Raw genomic sequence first — 19,061 nt, forward strand, 5'->3', positions numbered from 1 at the left:
ACAAGATACTATACAGAGGGACGTGTGAATGAAAGAGAAAAAAATGACATGGCAACCAAAAGCAAAGAAGGGAGACAAAACAAAAGATAACACTGTTGTTCCACTTAAAGCTAGAGAGGATCAACCGAAGAAGTGAGCAGAAGACATTCTTGAGACAAGGTGCAACCTAACCTTAGCACTCTCAGCTCTGATTGGTCCCAGGAGCAGCCAGGACTGGGTGAGCCCTCTGGGGATTGTCCCTCAGCTGAAACTCACTGTTTCTTCATTTCTGCCCTCAGAACAAGACTAATCCTTTAATGTATTTATTTGATAAATCACTATCGATGAAGATGAACATAAGTAAAAACTTGATTAAAAATACAAAACAATAGATTCTTGCATATGAAGCCAGGAAAATAACTACATGTATAGATTCAGGAAATTTACTTTTTCCATTTTAATTCTAAAAATTACAAGAACTACTATCCTGCTTTTTCACTCACCCAGAGAAACAACAGTTACTGAGTAATTACTACATGACTGATTAGGTGGTTAAAAGGTGTTCTGAAAAGGGGTATTGAAAATGAATTGTTGACATGCCTTCTTCATGTAAGGTTAAGGGCATTTGAATGGCTCTTCTTCTTAGAAATGAGGAAGAAAGAGCCCACTGTGGGATGCTTTGTGCTGATATGCTCCTCACTTTAGAGAAACAGGAGACTTTCCAAAGGTCACTTACAAAACAGATTTTCCTTGACTAACCCACACAGTCAATATTCACTTTTACATAATAAATCTTAAACACTGTACTCTGTTAAGTGAACAACATGGGGAGTGGGAGGGTGCAGGCAGTATGTACCTTGGACAGCTCATCCCATTTTGGATCTCCAGATATAAAGAAAAGTAAATATTCCTGACTTTGAAATTATCACACATATGCTGTGATTTTTAACTTATTCATAAGTCTCTCTTGAAACAAATCTCATTATGAAAAAGACAAAATACCAGATGTACAAAAGATTCTTTTAAGACTAATCTCATTATTAAAAGGACAGAGTGCCAGAAAAGTTATCTCTACCAAGCAGGAAACAGAAGATAACGTCTGTGTAACTTTGGTTGTATCAGGAACAACCATTGGTTCGTGATGCATCACGCCAACAGATGCTTGCTATAAAAGAGGCACCGGTTTCGCATCCTCTCCAACCCCTGGGACACCCTCAGCTTCTGCAGAAGAAGAGACAGTGAGATGAAGGTTCTGCTGCTCAGTGTTGTCCTTGGTCTGCTTTATGCAGGCCACGGTGAAGCTCAGCTACTTCTCAAACCGGTACCAGGGGTGGTGCAAGCTGGGAGGAGGTCTTGAGGTATATGTGCGTGTGTGCCCCTTTTGGGGTTTGGTCATGTGGATCCCTAAGTCTGGCCATCTCCCTGCAACTCAAAGTTGCTCCATTCACTGGCTCTATACGTGTTCTGCATGGCCTCTGTATCATCTCTGCTGTCTGTCCATTGGCTCTCATGCCTGTTCACTGCTCTTGTAAAACAGAAGATCTCACTGCTCTTGGACTAGGGCTCTTGCATTTGACAAGACAGCTCAAGCCATCTCAGTAATGCCTCAGTCCTTCCTGTATGTGACTTGAGTTTTCACATGATTTTATACCTAGGGCAGTGTCCATAAAGATAGGTAACTTCTGCCCAAGTGAAAGGATAAGGGAAACTCCTGAGGAATGATATCACCAGGATTTGCAGATGGCTGAAGCTTCCTCACAGGAATTTGATTTCAGTTTTCAGGGGAATGGAAAACCCATTACATCGCAGCCAGTAACAAAGACAAGATCACTGAGAATGGGCCACTCCACATTTACGTACGTCATGTTGAGTTTCATGCAAATGACACAGTTGACATCGACTTTTATGTCAAGTAAGTGAAAATCACCCTGAAGGGGAAAAAAAAAAACAAAAACCACAAAACCTGTAAGCTCTTGAGTCTGGCAGAGGGTGTGGCTTCTCCATCTGCAGGGAACTCTCTGGCCGATGTTGAGAGCATGATGCCATGAGTTGTGGATGAGCAGGGTCTCCGAGCTGGGGTGGGGGCAGTTCACTTGTGAGCCTCCAGGGGAAGTCCTGGTCTTTGCTTGGAAGAGGGTGGGAGTTCCAGAAGCTCCACTGGCATCAACTCATTAAAGGAAAGAGGGACTCGGCAGCGGGAAGAGGCTCGTGTCCTGGAACCAACCAGGGCCTTGAACCCTTGCTGCAGAGTTTGTTAGAGACGGTTCCCACTGAGCCCAGAACCAAGGGTACTGAGAGAGCCCACAGTGAGCTCTGCTCTGTGGGGCATCCTCACAGGATAGTTCATCACCACTGAATTCACTGAAGTCCTCACAGCCCCAGATGAGCGTCCCAGCTGGTACTAGGGGTAAAGAACATGGATTTCTCCCCACCAGAATTTTGGAGCAGGTTGCTATTCCCTTCTCCAAGGGGATCTTCCCGACCCAGAGATGGGACCCTGGTCTCCTGCGTTGCAGGAAGATTCTTTACCACTGAGCTGAGACAGTATACATACAGTCAAATTATAACCACACATACAGAAACAGACTCACACAAACACACAGATATATATCACACACACATATATATGCACGTGTGTTGTCACTAATATTTTAAGAACACCTCTTATCGTCCTCTGCCGTCTTTACAATTTTCGTGTCCTGTGTTTAACTTTTCAAGCAGCCACCCTTTCTGAAATCGACTTTACTGAAGTGTATTTATGTGTAATCTGCCCTTTGTCGAGGTCTTAATTCAATGAGCTTTCATAATCCACAACTGTTCCACGAGCTGCACAGTCGAGATATAGAATTCTGGGTTTCCCTGGTGGCTCAGGGGTTAAGAATCCGCCTGCCAATGCAGGAGACACAAGTTGCATCTCTGGTCTGGGAAGATCCCCCATGCTGCGGAGAGACCAGGCACCTGTGACAGAGCTACTCAGCCCATGCTCTAGAGCGCATTCCAGAGCCCGTGCTCCGCGAGAGAAGCCGCCAGAGTGAGCAGCCTGTGCGCTGGCATTCAGAGTAGCCCTCCTCTCCAAACCAGAGAAGAACCCGCATAGCAACGGAGACCTAGCACAGCCAAAACTAAACATTAGGATCAAATATATTTATATAATTTCTCCATCACAGCTCCTTTTCATCACTCATTATTTGACATCTACCCCTCGGGCAACAGGTAAGACCTGACCAGCTCATCCTCACCTTTTCTGGATCTTCAGACATCAAAGTTATGCACGCTGCGCGATTTTCCCCGATTTCTCTCACTCAGCACAATGGTTTTAAAATTTAACTTTGTGTCCACGTATACAGGGAGATGTGTTTTTCTGCCACATGAAAGGGCTTGGTTTGCATAGATAAAATTTTGCATATTTGCAACTTTTGGATAATTGTTTTGTTCCCACCTTATGATTCTTTTCAGTCACTTCAGTGTATTTCCCTAAAGTCTGACAACAGTAAACTCAATTCACTGTGGAGGTTCCTTTACAAGGAGTCTGTTCAAAAATTAACCCAATTCTTGTTGAGTAAGTTCCTTTTTAGTGTTTGTTTCCTTTGCATTTTATGTGTCAGTATACCCCTTTTTTCACATACGTGCACAGAGGACAATATAGGAAGTCACCCAAACTCTTCTGTTACATAGCTGACAATATATACTTAACATACACTATATATGTACAGTTTCCTTATATCATATAAGCATATCATGTGTACTTGTGTGTTTGCTTGTGTGTGTGTATGTGTCAATGTGTATACACACATAGATGTGTCTTTAAAGCTTAAACCTTGTATGGTGTTGTGATAAAGAGTGTGCTTTTTGAGAAAACTGAAAATTTTCTTCTAACTCTTGGTGATATTAGGGTCTCACATTCTCTAATGAATCACTCCCGGGGTTGTGAGAATGCCCAAGGTCTGTCATGATGGCTATTCCTCTCAGTTTCCAGAAATTAATTGAAGGAAAGGCTCGTTCTTATTGGGCTTTCCTAAAATGCTAGATGTCTCCATGTGTATTGGCTGTAAACAAGACCTATATTGTATTTGAAGTTTATCTTTGGAACTACTGGTCAGATCTAATGTGTAGAGAAAGCATCCTTGTCACCGGATAGTTGCTTGATTTTGGACAACATATCTCTTCTCTTTGTTCGCATTGTTCACATTTGTTCACATTGTTCCCAGGTACTAAGATGACCCAAGCACAATCTGGGGTGTGATACAAAAAGGAATTCTAAGTATATACCGAATTTTGCCATTTCAATAACACAACTTGAACACATTTTGTCTTTAAGATCAGACGGAGAATGTGTCAAAAAACAAGTCACAGGAGAAAAGGAAAAAACTTTAGTTTATCATATTGAATGTAAGTATTTGATGTTGAATGTAAGAGTGTTTCACTGGGAGGAGTGTGTTTGGGTGGAAATCTTGGTCTTGAGTTCCTTCAGTTACCCCATACATCTGCATTCTATTCCTGCTAACAATTAGAAGTCAAGGACCAGACTGTCTCCACACAACTGAGTTTTACTCAATAAGACTAGACCCAGACATCCTAGAGTGTGAAGTCAAGTAGGCCTTAGGAAATATTACTATGAACAAAGTAAGTGGAGCTGATGACATTCAATGTGAGCTAGTTAAAATCCTGAAGGATATTGCTGTTAAAATGCTGCACATAATAAGTCAGCAAATTTGGAAAGCTGAGCATTGGCCACAGGACTGCAAAAGGCAGTTTCTGTTCCCATCCAGAAGAAGGGCAATGCCAAAGAATGTTAACTACCACACAATCATGCTAATTTTACATGCTACTCAGGTTGTGCTCCAAATCTTTCAAGCTGGGCTTCAGCAGCACGTGATCTGAGAATTTCCAGATGTGCAAGCTGGGTTTTGAAGAGGCAGGGGATCCAGAGATCAAATTTTCAACATCTTCTGGATCATGGAGAAAGTAAGGGAGCTCCAGAAACACGTTAACTTCTACTTCACTGATTATGCTAAAGACTTTGACTAAAGGCTTGCCACAAACTGTGGGCAATTCTTAAAGACATGGGAATACCAGAACACTGTACCTGTTTCCTAAGAAACCTGTATGCGAATCAAGAGGCAACAGTTTGAGCTGCACATGGAAAAATGCATTGGTTCCAAACTGGAAAGCAGTACCTCAGGGCTGTATATTGTCACCCTGCTCACATAACTTATATGCAGAGTTCATCAGGTGAAATGCCAGGCTAGGTGAATCTCAAGCTAGAATCAAGATTGCCAGGAGAAGTATCAAGAGCCTCCGCCATGCAGATGATACCACTCTAATGGCAGAAAGTGAAGAGGAACTAAAGAGCCTCTGAGTGAGGGTGAGAGAGGAGAATGAAAAAGCAGGCTTGAAACACAGCATTCAACAAACTAAGACCATGGCATCTGGTTCCATTACTTCATGGCAACTAGAAAGGGGAAGGTGTGGAAGCAGTGACAGATTTTATTTTCATGGGCTCCAAAATCACTGCAGATGGTGACTGCAACCATGAATTTAAGAGATGCTTACTCCATGGAAATACAGGTAAGACAAACTTAGACAGTGCATTTAAAGGCAGAGATGTTGCTTTGCTGACAACAACCCATAGAGTCAAACCTATGGTTTTTCCAGTATTAATGAATGGATGTGAGAGCAAAAAGATCATATGATGACTGGATGATAAAGAAGGATGAGCACCTAAGAACTGATACTTTCGAACTATGGTGCTCGAGAAGACTCTTGAAGTCCCTTGAACTGCAAGAAGATCAAACCAGTCAATCTTAAAGGAAACCAACCCTGAGTATTCATTGAAAGGGCTGATGGTGAACCTGAAGCTCCAATCCCTTGGCCACCTGATAAGAGCCAATTTGTTGGAAAAGAACTCGATGCTGGGAAAGAATGAAGGCAAAAGCAGAATGGGGTGCCAGAGGATTGGATGGAGAGATGGCATCACCTTCCTCATGGGCATGAGTTTGACCAAACTGAGAGATAGTGGAGAACAGAAGAGCCTGGTTTGGTATAGTCATCAGATCGCAAATAGTCGGAAGTGACCTAGCATCTGAACAAGGAGAAAAACGAGACTAAGCACAGGTGTCGAATTTGTATTTTGTAGGGTTCTCACCGTGAACATTCTGAATGTTCATTGGAAGGACTGATGCTGAAGCTGAAACTCTAATACTTTGGCCAACTGATGTGAAGAGCCAACTCATTGGAAAAGACCCTGATTCTGGGAAATATTGAAGGCAGGAGGAGAAGCGGACGACAGAGGATGAGTTGGTTGGATCCCATCACTGACTCAATGGATATGAGTTTGAGTAAACTGTGGGAGTGGGTGATGGACAGGGAGGCCTGGCGTGCTGCAGTCCGTGGAGTTGCAAAGAGTCAGACACGATGGAGTGACTGGACTGAGACTGAGACGGTTCTCACAGAAAATTTACAAGAGTCTTGTGAACGAACTGACGTCGCAAGGTTCTGTCTTGAGTTTGCACATTGGTGTCACTCACTTTTTAAACATGGTCTTACAACATCTAAATCTGATAAAACTTTGGTGGAAGAACTTAAATCCAAGGAAACTATCCTGAGTTCAATCATAAAGGCAGCTTGTGTTCGAAGCAATGGGGGTGCTGGCTCAGATTTATATCCTGAAGTCCTCCATGAGGGCTCTAAGCACCATTCCTAATTTTAAGTGGCTGCAGAGGTACACGTTTGATGAAAATTTGAATATTTCCGTATGTGATCACAACCCTTGCCTTAACAAAGTATTGGCACATTTGCAAATGCAATGACCTCAAAGAAGTAAAACGTATGCCTGAAATATTTCCCATACTTTTGTGGATAATTCCTAACAGTTGATGATTTTTAAACTGTGCTCTCATATTCTTCAGTTCAGTTCAGCTGCTTAGTTGTGCACGACTCTTTGTGACCCCACAGACTGTAGCACACCAGGCTTCCGTGTCACCACCAACTTCCAGAGCTTGTACAAACTCATGTCCATCAAGTCAGTGATGCCATCCAACCATCTCATCCTCTGTCGCCCCCTTCTCCTGCCACCTTCAATCTTTCCCAGCATCATAATTTCCATATTATTTTTTCCTTTGACTGAATCAGGAATGCTTCCACTGCTGTTGTTTCTTTCGTTTTTGTAATTCTTTTTAGCTGGATTTTTACAGAGCGAATAACAAGGGAGGGAAATAGAATAGTTTGCCATCTTGCACAGGTCTCTTTCAGGAGCTAACCCCCAGCTCTGTTTTGTGTAGTGAGGTATCTCACATCAAGCATAGCACAAGCAGCAACCTTGACGGTGACCCGACACCCAGAAGATAGCTTTACTCAACTGTGCCATCGCCTTCACAGCCAATTCAGTGATGCTGCTATGCCCACCTTGGTGAAGTCATGGTAAAGAACAGGTGGTCACTGATAATCTGAGGACGTGCATCGTCTGGCTTAAATTATTCCAGTGCAATCCAGGGTTCATGAACTCATGGTTGGCTTGGGCATGTTGTATATATTTTCAGGGTTATGAGACGGTGAAGCTGTTTCAGCTGTTTTTTTTTTTCCTCCTTCTCAAGCAGACTAATGATTTTCAGTATTTTAGACACTGAGGAAAGGTGTTTTCAGTTTCAGGTACACAGTTGTGCAGTTCACATCCCATCTCGCTGAGTGATTGCAGGAAGTTGTGGTGGAGGCCAGGAGAGACAGAGTGGACGTAGACAGTTTAGACATGATGCACAGTAGGTCAGAGCTGCTTCTTGTCCAGACTCATGGGGCAGAGTGGACGGGCAGGGCAGAGAGGAAGGGCAGTGTTCCAGGTGGGGACAGAGCTCACTGCCTGCACGTCCCAGAAGGTGAACTGTCTTCAGAACAACAGATTTGGCAGTGGGCTCTGTAATACCTGAGACTGAGGGGACAGAGGAAACACAATAATTAGTGTAAAGTGTTCTGAAGATTGCCTGGCACAGGCTAAGCACTCAGGAACACAAGCTTATGAATGGTAGGCTGATTTTGGTCCAGAGAAATCAATGCCATGGCTGGGGTAACAGGAATACAAAGGCTTTTAGAACTTCTGCTTGGTAACACCCTCATGCTGTTGAAAACAGTGCTGGGGACTTCCCCAGTGGTCCTGTGGATAAGAATCGTCTGGCCAACGCAGCACTCACGGATTGGACCCCTGACCTGGGACGATCCCACTCACCATGGGGCCCAAAGTCCATGTGCCATAGCTACTGAGCAGGTGCTCTAGAGCAAGCTAGCAGCAACGATAGAGCCCATGCCTCCTAGAGTCTCTACTCGACAAGAGAAGCCACTGCAATGTGAAGCCCGTGTTCCACAACTAGAGAGTGGCCCCCGGGTCAACGCAGGTAGAGAAATCTGCAGACAGTGACAGCAATTCAGAGTAGCAAAAAATTAACTGAAATTAGGCAAGTTTAAAAAAATACAGCTATTGGTTTCACTAGGACACAGGTTCTAGAAAGCATCTCAGTAGGATAGCAAGGAGTGACTGGTTAAGTATAGGAAAAGGTGAGGTTGAGGGAAAGTCTTGCCTGCTTTTCTTGCTGTTCTAAGCACAGTAGCATGCATTGCACCTATGGAGAGAGGCATCCGTCAATGCCGCATGCGGCGTTCATACTGCCCTCGGCCTGTCACAATACATCCCACTGGCAACAAATGAACGCGTGGTTGTACATATGTATCTCTTCTCTCTCTCACAGATGCGGGTCAAAACAAAGTTAAAATTCTTCGACTGTCACTTGACACCATAATAGGATCTATTCACAATGTGGATGAAGAAGGAAAAGAGACAGAGTTGGTTGGAATACTCGGTATGTATGGCATTCTAAAATTCCCATTGGCATTGTCACGCCACGTGTCCATGCCAGAACTTTCATTCAGAAAATCACGAGGTGTAGACAATATTCACTATTCAGTGTACAAGGTCTTCGTATTCGTGTTCACTGACTTAGATATCCTGGAAGGTAATCTGCTAAGAAACAGGGGCCAAAAATAATTCTCAAACATTTGAAAATAATCTCTACCAGTTGACATTAAAAAAATAATTTTTATAGAGTATTTAGAAAAAATACATCAACTAAGCTCAAGTCATGGCTATAATGAGGCTGGCCTGAATTACATCATTTTATATCAGTTTTCTCATGCATTATAACTCCTGGAACAGAAACTTGTAAAATAAATCTTCATCCTGTTAAATTATCACAATGCACTCTTCTTATGAACAGTGACATGACCCCAAATGACCGCACAGAAACACTGAGGTGAGTGTACCATCATGACAGTAGATGTCTGTTTCAGAAAAGGTACTGTGTAGAATGGTTGGCTAAAGAGTAAATTGTCTCCCAAGTGGTGTGTGATGCGGTTAATGTGTCTCCACCATGGGAAAACCCTGCTTCCTGCTAAGTGGGGCCCAGAACAAGACAGAAGTACGGGTACAGGTTCTGGGAAGCTTGAAAAAGAAGCAGGTCAGGCGTCTACTGTGATGGGTTGAGTCTCAAATCCATGGAGCTCCTGCAAGTCTTTGGCGGTCCTGCTGCTGATGCTGGCAGGGTTTAGTTACAGAGTTAGAGGGAAATTAAATCTGAAGACAGCAGACATCTGCAGCATGGGACATGGGAACTGTTTGAAGCTCTCTTAAATTATACAAGTGGAGATCAGATTGGCACATTCAATTCCTTGTTCTGTAAATTCAGAAATTTCTGTGCATTCTCCTTTTTGCATGGTGACCTTCAGGCAAACGTGACCAGATTTCAGACATAGACTATGAGAAGTTCAAAAGGGAGGCAAGTGACAGAGGGATTCCAGAAGAAAATATCGTGAATTTCATTGATAATGGTAATGAAATTATACCTTTTTCCTGACTATATCATTTCCCTGGTATGTAACTATCAGGAAGCAAATCAACTTATTTAAATTTATTTTTCCATACGTAATCTCACGTAGAACGGTGGTTGATGGTGGTTTAGTCTCTAAGTCTTATCTGACTCTTGTAAGTCCATGCCCTGTAGCCTGACAGACTCCTCTGTCCATAGGATTTTCCAGGAAAGAATACTGGAGTGGGTTGCAATTTCCTTCTCCAGGCAAACTTTCAGACCCAGGGATGGAGCCTGGGTCTCCTGTACTGCAGGCAGATTCTTTATTGACTGAGCTTCCAGGGAAGCTACTATTATAAAATACATTATTTAAAAGAGAGAAGAAATCTTAAACATACTGGATAATGGGAGTAATCAGAGGCTCTTTTATTTCTCCCATTTTGTTTTTCCACAGATGACTGTCCAGTGGAGTGAATAAAATTGAGTTCAACGGTTTTGTAAGTAAGCATAGTTCATTACTAATGCTGCCCCACCAGATAAGTCAATAAGGACACATTGCCATTTTATGCCTAATGCCCAATAAGTGGCTTCAGTTGTGTCAGCCTCTGTATGACCCCCATGGGCTTTAGCCCACCAGGCTCCCCTGACTATGGGATTCTCCAGGTAAACAAGCTAGAGTTGGTTGCCATTCCCTTCTCCAGGGGATCTTCTCAACTAGGGGATTTAACAAGCCTTTCTACATTGCCTATATCAGCAGGCGGGTTCTTTACCACCTGTGCCTATTTCATACAAGCCAAACATTGCATGTAACAATTATTTGTCCCAATAACTTACATTCTAGCACTAGAGAGTTTTGTCTGTTACATTAGGTAATTTCTCTTATCTTGAGACAGTGGAAATTACAAACTGTTTGCTTGATTATTGCTGAGCAGCTTTGGTGAGAGAGCCTTATCCTGCAGAAAACTTGCAGACCAGAGTCATCAGAGAGAAGCAGGAATCCCCACAAGTTGGTGCAAACTCCTCAGTGTTCCCGTCAGTCCTGACCTGATAGTTGTCCACACACGTCTGTCCTCCAGGAACACCAGGATTAAACAGTGCTCATGGTTTCTCAAGACCAGTGTTTAATGTCACGTGACTCTGACAGAACCTAAATGCCTTCCAACCACACTGTCTGAAATATGCATTTGAATCATATTCCCCTTTAGACGGTAATTTCTGTTACTGGGATCTTTAAGGTTTCAAAAGTAGGACAGCCTCAGAAAACGACACTGATCTAGGCTAAAATGTGGCTTTAATTTCTTGTTGAGGAAAAAACTGAATGAAAAAATGCAAAGAAAAAGCTCTAACTTGCAGATGAATATGATAAAAAAATGTTGCAAATACTCAATTGAATATTGCTCAGCTGTAAAATTAATGAAATCATGCCATTTGTAGCAATGTGTATGGACCTACAGATTGTCACACTGAGTGAAATAAGTCAGAAAGAAATAGACAAATGCAATATGTATCACTTATACATGAAATCAAAAATAAGAGATGTAGGAGGTTATTTACAGAACAGAAACAGACTCACAGACGTAGAGAACAGATGTTTTTGCAGATGGGAAAAGATTTGGGAAAGATATAGATTGGGAGTTTGGGTCAACAGAGGCAAACTATTATAAAGAGGATGTATAGAGAACAAGGTTCAACTGCATAGCACAAGGGACTAAATGCAATATTCTGTAAAAACCTAAATTGGAAAAGAATCTGAAAAAGAACTGATATTAATATATGTATGTATACATTAATCAGGCTCTATTACCCCTGAAATTAATACATTATTAATTACCTATATTCCAAAATGAAATTAAAAAAAAAATAGTTCTTGGAGACCCAAAAGATAAAATCTGTGGAATTGGGAGAAGAGTGTAACTCAACCACATTGACAGTAAACCACCTTCAGATGAAGCATCACCCTAAGCATGCATTCTGAAATCATTACTCCTCAAATCAATCCCAAAAGGAAAATCTCCCACCTTATGTACATTCGGGGGAAAATTCCACAGGGAACCTGCCATCTCAGAGATGTGGAGTATCACTTTCCACCAGGATTCTGTCCACTGGATCCCCTACCAGCTCCTGTATCCTGGACAGCCTGCTGCCTGAGGCTCAACCCTGTCAGCCATCACACAGTCACCGCTACTAAACTTTTGGTCCTGTTTTATTCACCTGCAGAGTCACTGAGACCAGGCACATCCTCTTCTGCATGGAACCAAGATCAACAACACGAAGACGACTTTCTTGCTTCCTGACTAACAGGATCCTTCTCTCTTCACACTCACACTCTCTTTCCCGTCTCATTTCTCCTGGTCCCTGGTCATGTGCTGTCTGGTGGCATTTGATTTCTGAAGGCTTAAATAAATTGAGTTAATATCTTCCCTGCAAATGTGTGTCTGTGCAAAAGTCACTTGATTTCAAACATGCAATTTTCCACTTTAAATATCCAGGAAATGTGAAAGTCACTCGGTCGTGTCTGACTCTTTGTGACCCCATGGACTATATAGTTCATGGGGACTGAACCCAGGTCTTCATCATTTCAGGTGGATTCTTTACCAGCTACCAAGGAAGCCCCAAGAAACTGTGCCTTTAATAAGACAGGTGTTCATCAGAGGCAAGTCTGATGAGGATTCGATAGAGATGCACTCAGGTGTCCAGGAGACAGGGAGAAAAAAGACTAAACAACCATGGGACAGGGGACAGGGGACAGGATCTCCCCCGGTCCTTTAGATGCAATTAAGACTACATGCCTCTTTGATGCAATTAAACTACCTGAAGAAGTGGCAGTAATACACCGCTGGGGCCATCAAATGGATGATTCTGACATAACAGAGGGAAAAAGAAGAGCCCACCGACAAAGAAAAGGAGACAGCCACCCAGTCTATTAATACTCAGGCTCCCCTTCTGTGGGGCTTCCCTCCTGACTCAGTTGGTAAAGAAGCTGCCTGCAATTCAGGACACTACCTGCAGTGTAGGAGACTTGGGTTTGACCCCTGGGTTGGGAAGATCCCCTGAGAAGGAAATGGTTACCCCGTCCAGTATGCTTGCCTGGAGAATCCCATGAACAGAGGAGCCTGGCAGGCTACAGTCATTGGGGTCTTAAGTTGGACACGACTGAGTGACTAAACCACCACCTCCTGTGGGACAAGATTCACACATATCAGTTCAGTTCAGTTCAGTCACTCAGTTGTGTCCAACTCTTTGCCACCCCATGAATTGCAGCACTCCAGGCCACCCTGTCCATCACCAACTCCCGGAGTTCACTCAAACTGATATAAAACACCATTATTCCCCTGAGGAACTTTAACATTCCCTGTCTGACGGAAATATTTTACTCCCCTCTGAATGCCTTCAAACAGATGAGAAACGTATATTACCCTCTAATGTCCAATGCAAAGTTCTTAAAACTTGACATCAAACATCCAATTTGGGAATTGAAAACACTTCCCAAGTTGCTTCATGTCTCTTTAAAGAAAAGGGATTAAGAAAAACTAGAAGTCAAATTGTCAAGAGATGTAAAATATGTTTCTTAGTTTCAGAATACTAAGATCATGACATCCGGTCCCATCACTTCATGGCAAATAGATGGGGAAACAGTGGCTGACTTTATTTTTTGGGGCTCCAAAATCACTGCAGATGGTGACTGCAGCCATGAAATTAAGAGATGCTTGCTCCTTGGAAGGAAAGTTATGACCAATCTAAACAGCATATTAAAAAGCAGAGACATTACTTGGCCAACAAAGGTCCGTCTAGTCAAGGCTGTGGTTTTTTCCAGTAGTCATGTATGGATGTAAGAGTTGGACGACAAATAAAGCTGAGCGCTGAAGAATTGATGTTTCTGAACTGTGGTGTTGGAGAAGACACTTGAGAATCCCTTGGACTGCAAGGAGATCAAGCCAGTCCATTCTAAAGGAGATCAGTCCTGGGTGTTCATTGGAAGGACTGATGCTGAGGCTGAAACTCCAATACTTTGGCCACCTGAAGTGAAGAACTGACTCACTGGAAAATAACCTGTTGCTGGGAAAGACTGAAGGCGGGAGGAGAAGGGGACGACAGAGGATGAGATGGTTGGATGGTATCACCGACTCAATGGACATGAATTTGAGTAAACTCTGGGAGTTGGTGATGGACAGGGAGGCCTAGCGTGCTGCACTCCATGGGGTTGCAAAGAGTCAGACACAACTGAGCAACTTAACTGAACTGTAAAATATGTCAAAAAAATAATCCTCACGACAGCCAATCAGCTTCTCCAGGTTTACAACGTACAGGAAAATATCCTTGAGAAGACTAGCAGATAGATTTCAGCCATATGGCTAAAGGCAAGAGACACAAATACCTACTGGTTTGTGTTGGTACCTTTACCAGGTGGATAGACGCTTTCCCTTGCAGAACAGAACAGGCAAAAGAAGTAATTGAAATTTTAATACATGAGGTCACTCCTTGCTTTGGTGTATTTCGAAAAATTTCAAGTGACAGTGGCTCAGCCTTTCAGACTGCAATAATGCAATGAGTTTTTCAAGCGCTAGGAATTGAATTTCACTTACATCATCTTTAGAATCTCAATCTTCAGGCAAGGTAGGAAAAGCCCACAAAATAATCAACAGACATTTATGAAAACTATCACAAGAAACTCACCTTCCATGTATTTCACTACTCCCTTTAGCTGTAGTAAGAAATACTTCACAGTCTCTAGGACTCAGCCCTTTTGAGATGTTATATGGAAGGCCATTTCTCACAAATGACTGACTTCTAGATCAAGAAACAGTTGAACTAACAAAATTTGTCACTAATTAACTTCTTTCCAAAGATGGCTACAGTCTTTAAAAGATGAGATTGCATAACAAAAGGAAAATAGAAAGTCCTAATATAATCCTGGGGTCTTGGTATTAGTCAAGGCCATTCCTAACAATAATTGCACCTCAACCCCCACGTGGGAGGGATCCTATTCTGTTGTTCTCTCTTCACCTGACAATGTTAAGGTTATAGGTATCGACGTCTGGAATCATCACACATGGATAAGGTCTTGGAATCCTCCCAGAAAAAATCATAAGGACCATCCAACACCCCCAGAGCAGAAATCACAAGAGAATTCTGTTTGGAAAGGACTGTTCATGAAGGGCCCAACTAAGTAACTCTTTTAACACAACATGTATAGATACATACTATTTTGTTCTTCTTAGTGTGATAATGACCTCTCAAGTCCCTTTAGATTGGACACAGAAAGTTTTCATTTTATGGGCACATTCTCATGCAGTGTTCGAAAATTGATCTTGTGGTTGGGTCTGTGGAGTTCTACCATTAACCTCCATTCATGGACCGCCTTGGTTAATGTCACCTGTAGATGGATCCGATTTTCAAAAGGTATGTCATTTTATGCTTCCCTGGAGGCTCACATGGTAAAGAATCTGTCTGCAATGAGGGAGACCTGGGTTTGATACCCTGGGTTGGGAAGATCCCCCTGGAGGAGAACATGTTGATTCCCTCCAGTATTCTTGCCTGGAGAATCTCCATGAACAGGGGAACCTGGTGGGCTGCAGTTCATTGTGTTGCAGAGTCAGACACGGCTGAGCGACTAGGCATATGTTATTTTGTCCAAGAAGATGAAGATGAAACCAAAAATTTAAATGTCCTCAACATGAATTTATTTATTGACTTGGTGTAATACAACTAGTGCATTGGGTCACAGCCTACATTTTGATTATGATCAAACAGAAAGAGACACCTATGGTTATTATAAAAAAGAAGCAACCAATACTAGCTATGCCTGCAGGGGAACCAAACCACAATATATCAGTCAGTTCAGTTCAGTCATTCAGTCGTGTCCGACTCTTTGCGACCCCATGAATCGCAGCACGCCAGGCCTCCCTGTTCATCACCATCTCCCGGAGTTCACTCAGACTCACATTCATCGAGTCAGTGATGCCATCCAGCCATCTCATCCTCTGCCATCCCCTTCTCCTCCTGCCCCCAATCCTTCCCAGCATCAGAGTATTTTCCAATGAGTCAACTCTTCGCGTGAAGTGGCCAAAGTACTGGAGTTTCAGCTTTAGCATCATTCCTTCCAAAGAAATCCCAGGGTTGATCTCCTTCAGAATAGACTGGTTCGATCTCCCTGCAGTCCAAGGGACTCTCAAGAGTCTTCTCCAACACTGCAGTTCAAAAGCATCAATATATACTGCTCAACAAATACACCAAATCTGGGACCAGTCCATGTGGATAACCCCAGAAAGGGGGCAATTGATAAAAACAGCTCCCATTTGTTGGAAACAAAATAATCATACCAGATTACATCCTCATAGTACTAAACTTTCAGGATTTTTATCAAAATCTTTATGTAATCCAACAATAACAGTAAGTCATATGAACTCAGCAGATTCAGTCATATAGACAGGGACTAATTGGGTCAACACTCTAGGCATATGATTTTTAGCCCCAAACGGAACTCACTGGATATGTGGGACCATTCTTTGGCCCCAGTTACCCCCAGGATGTATTGCAAAATGTGCCCTGGGATTATTGTTTGCACATGGTCAAATTTTGAATGAATTACCTCATAACTCAATCAATCTCCCTATAGTACAGGTGAAAGGGACACCATCTGTGTTCCACGTGTATGACTACCTGGCTGTAATATTTGTGCCATCACTTGGCACCACTGACATAATACTCAGAAAGGAAGCCTTGACTAACTTGACAAGACAAGCTTCAAATGATAATATGATGGAGAATGTAGCCTTCAATTCCAGACAAACGTTACTGTGCCAAGCTGCACTCCAAAATAGAATGGCATTAGATATATTAGTGGCAGCACAGGGAGGAATGTGTGCCATAATTCATACAGAGTGTTGTGTATATATAACTGATTACTCACAAAATGTGTCTGATTCTCTTCAAGATCTGAAAAGTCATGTCCAGGCAATGGCTGATTCCACTCCTCGTTTTGGGACTACCCTATGGAACTGGATAACAACTTCCACCTGGTGGAAGCCCCTGGTCCGAGTGGGAAGACTTACTTTCTTCTTATTGCTGTTTAGCCCTAGTGTTTTTTTTTTTTTAATTTTGATTTTTACTTTATTTTGCTTCACAATACTGTATTGGTTTTGCCATACATTGACATGAATCAGCCACGGGTGTACATGAGTTCCCAATTCTGAACCCCCCCTCCCACCTCCCACCCCATATCATCTCTCTGGATCATCTCCATGCACCAGCCCCAAGCATCCTGTATCCTGTATCGAATATAGACTGGCGATTCATTTCTTACATGATAGTATACATGTTTCAATGCCATTCTCCCAAATCATCCCACCCTCGCCCTCTCCCACAGAGTCCAAAAGTCCACTCTACACATCTGTGTCTCTTTTGCTGTCTCACATACAGGGTTATCATTACTATCTTTCTAAATTCCATATATATGTGTTAGTATACTGTATTGGTGTTTTTCTTTCTGGCTTACTTCAGTCTGTATAATCGGCTCCAGTTTCATCCACCTCATTAGAACTGATTCAAATGTATTCTTTTTAATGGCTGAGTAATACTCCATTGTGTATATGTATCAGAGCTTTCTTATCCATTCATCTGCTGATGGACATCTAGGTTGTTTCCATGTCCTGGCTATTATAAATAGTGCTGTGATGCACATTGGGGTACACGTGTCTCTTTCAATTCTGGTTTCCTTGATGTGTATGCCCAGCAGTGGGATTGCTGGGTCATAAGGCAGTTCTATTTGCAATTTTTTGAGGAATCTCCACACTGTTCTCCATACTGGCTGTACTAGTTTGCATTCCAACCAACAGTGTAGGAGGGTTCCCTTTTCTCCACACCCTCCCCAGCATTGATTGCTTGTAGACTTTTGGATCGCTGCCATTCTGACTGGCGTGAAATGGTACCTCATTGTGGTTTTGATTTGCATTTCTCTGATAATGAATGATGTTGAGCATCTTTTCATGTGTTTGTCAGTCATCCATATGTCTTCTTTGGAGAAATGTCTATTTAGTTTTTTGGTCCATTCTTTGATTGGGTTGTTTATTTTTCTGGAATTGAGCTGCATAAGTTGCTTGTATATTTTTGAGATTAGTTGTTTGTCAGTTGCTTCATTTGCTATTATTTTCTCCCATTCCGAAGGCTGTCTTTTCACCTTGCTTATATTTTCCTTTGTTGTGCAGAAGCTTTTAATTTTAATTAGATCTCATTTGTTTATTTTTTGCTTTTATTTCCAGTATTCTGGGAGGTGGATCATAGAGGATCCTGCTGTGATTTATGTCGGAGAGTGTTTTGCCTATGTTCTCCTCTAGGAGTTTTATAGTTTCTGGTCTTACGTTTAGATCTTTAATCCATTTTGAGTTTGTTTTTGTGAATGGTGTTAGAAAGTGATCTAGTTTCATTCTTTTACAAGTGGTTGACCAGTTTTCCCAGCACCACTTGTTGAAGAGACTGTCTTTAATTCATTGTATATTCTTGCCTCCTTTGTTGAAGATAAGGTGTCCATATGTGTGTGGATATATCTGTGGGCTTTCTATTTTGTTCCATTGATCTATATTTCTGTCTTTGTGCCAGTACCATACTGTCTTGATGACTGTGGCTTTGTAGTAGAGCCTGAAGTCAGGCAGGTTGATTCCTCCAGTTCCATTCTTCTTTCTCAAGATTGCTTTGGCTATTTGAGGGTTTTTTTGTATTTCCATACAAATTTTGAAATTATTTGTTCTAGCTCTGTGAGAAATACCGCTGGTAGCTTGATAGGGAGCGCATTGAATCTGTAGATTGCTTTGGGTAGTATACTCATTTTCACTATATTGATTCTTCTGATCCATGAACATGGTATATTTCTCCATCTATTAGTGTCCTCTTTGATTTCTTTCATCAGTGTTTTATAATTTTCTATATATAGGTCTTTAGTTTCTTTAGGTAGATATATTCTCAAGCATTTTATTCTTTTCATTGCAATGGTGAATGGAGTTGTTTCCTTAATTTCTTTTTCTACTTTCTCATTATTAGTGTATAGGAATGCAAGGGATTTCTGTGTGTTGATTTTATATTCTGCAAATTTACTATATTCATTGATTAGCTCTAGCAATTTTCTGGTGGAGTCTTTAGGGTTTTCCATGTAGAGGATCATGTCATCTGCAAACAGTGAGAGTTTTACTTCTTTTCCAATTTAGATTCCTTTTATTTCTTTTTCTGCTCTGATTGCTGTGGCCA

At 42.1% G+C, this 19,061-nt stretch overlaps 1 protein-coding gene across 1 annotated transcript; it reads left to right on the top strand.

Moving 5' to 3' along the window:
• Positions 1-1,222: 1,222 nt before the first annotated feature.
• LOC128069681 (odorant-binding protein-like) lies at positions 1,223-10,298 on the top strand. Its single transcript, XM_052662791.1, has 6 exons — positions 1,223-1,300; positions 1,755-1,891; positions 4,298-4,368; positions 8,712-8,822; positions 9,745-9,846; positions 10,279-10,298. The coding sequence occupies exons 1-6, from the start codon at positions 1,223-1,225 to the stop codon at positions 10,296-10,298; spliced, it is 519 nt and encodes a 172-aa protein (XP_052518751.1).
• Positions 10,299-19,061: the final 8,763 nt, after the last annotated feature.

Source organism: Budorcas taxicolor, chromosome X (assembly GCF_023091745.1).
Source record: "Budorcas taxicolor isolate Tak-1 chromosome X, Takin1.1, whole genome shotgun sequence".
Taxonomy (NCBI): domain Eukaryota; kingdom Metazoa; phylum Chordata; class Mammalia; order Artiodactyla; family Bovidae; genus Budorcas; species Budorcas taxicolor.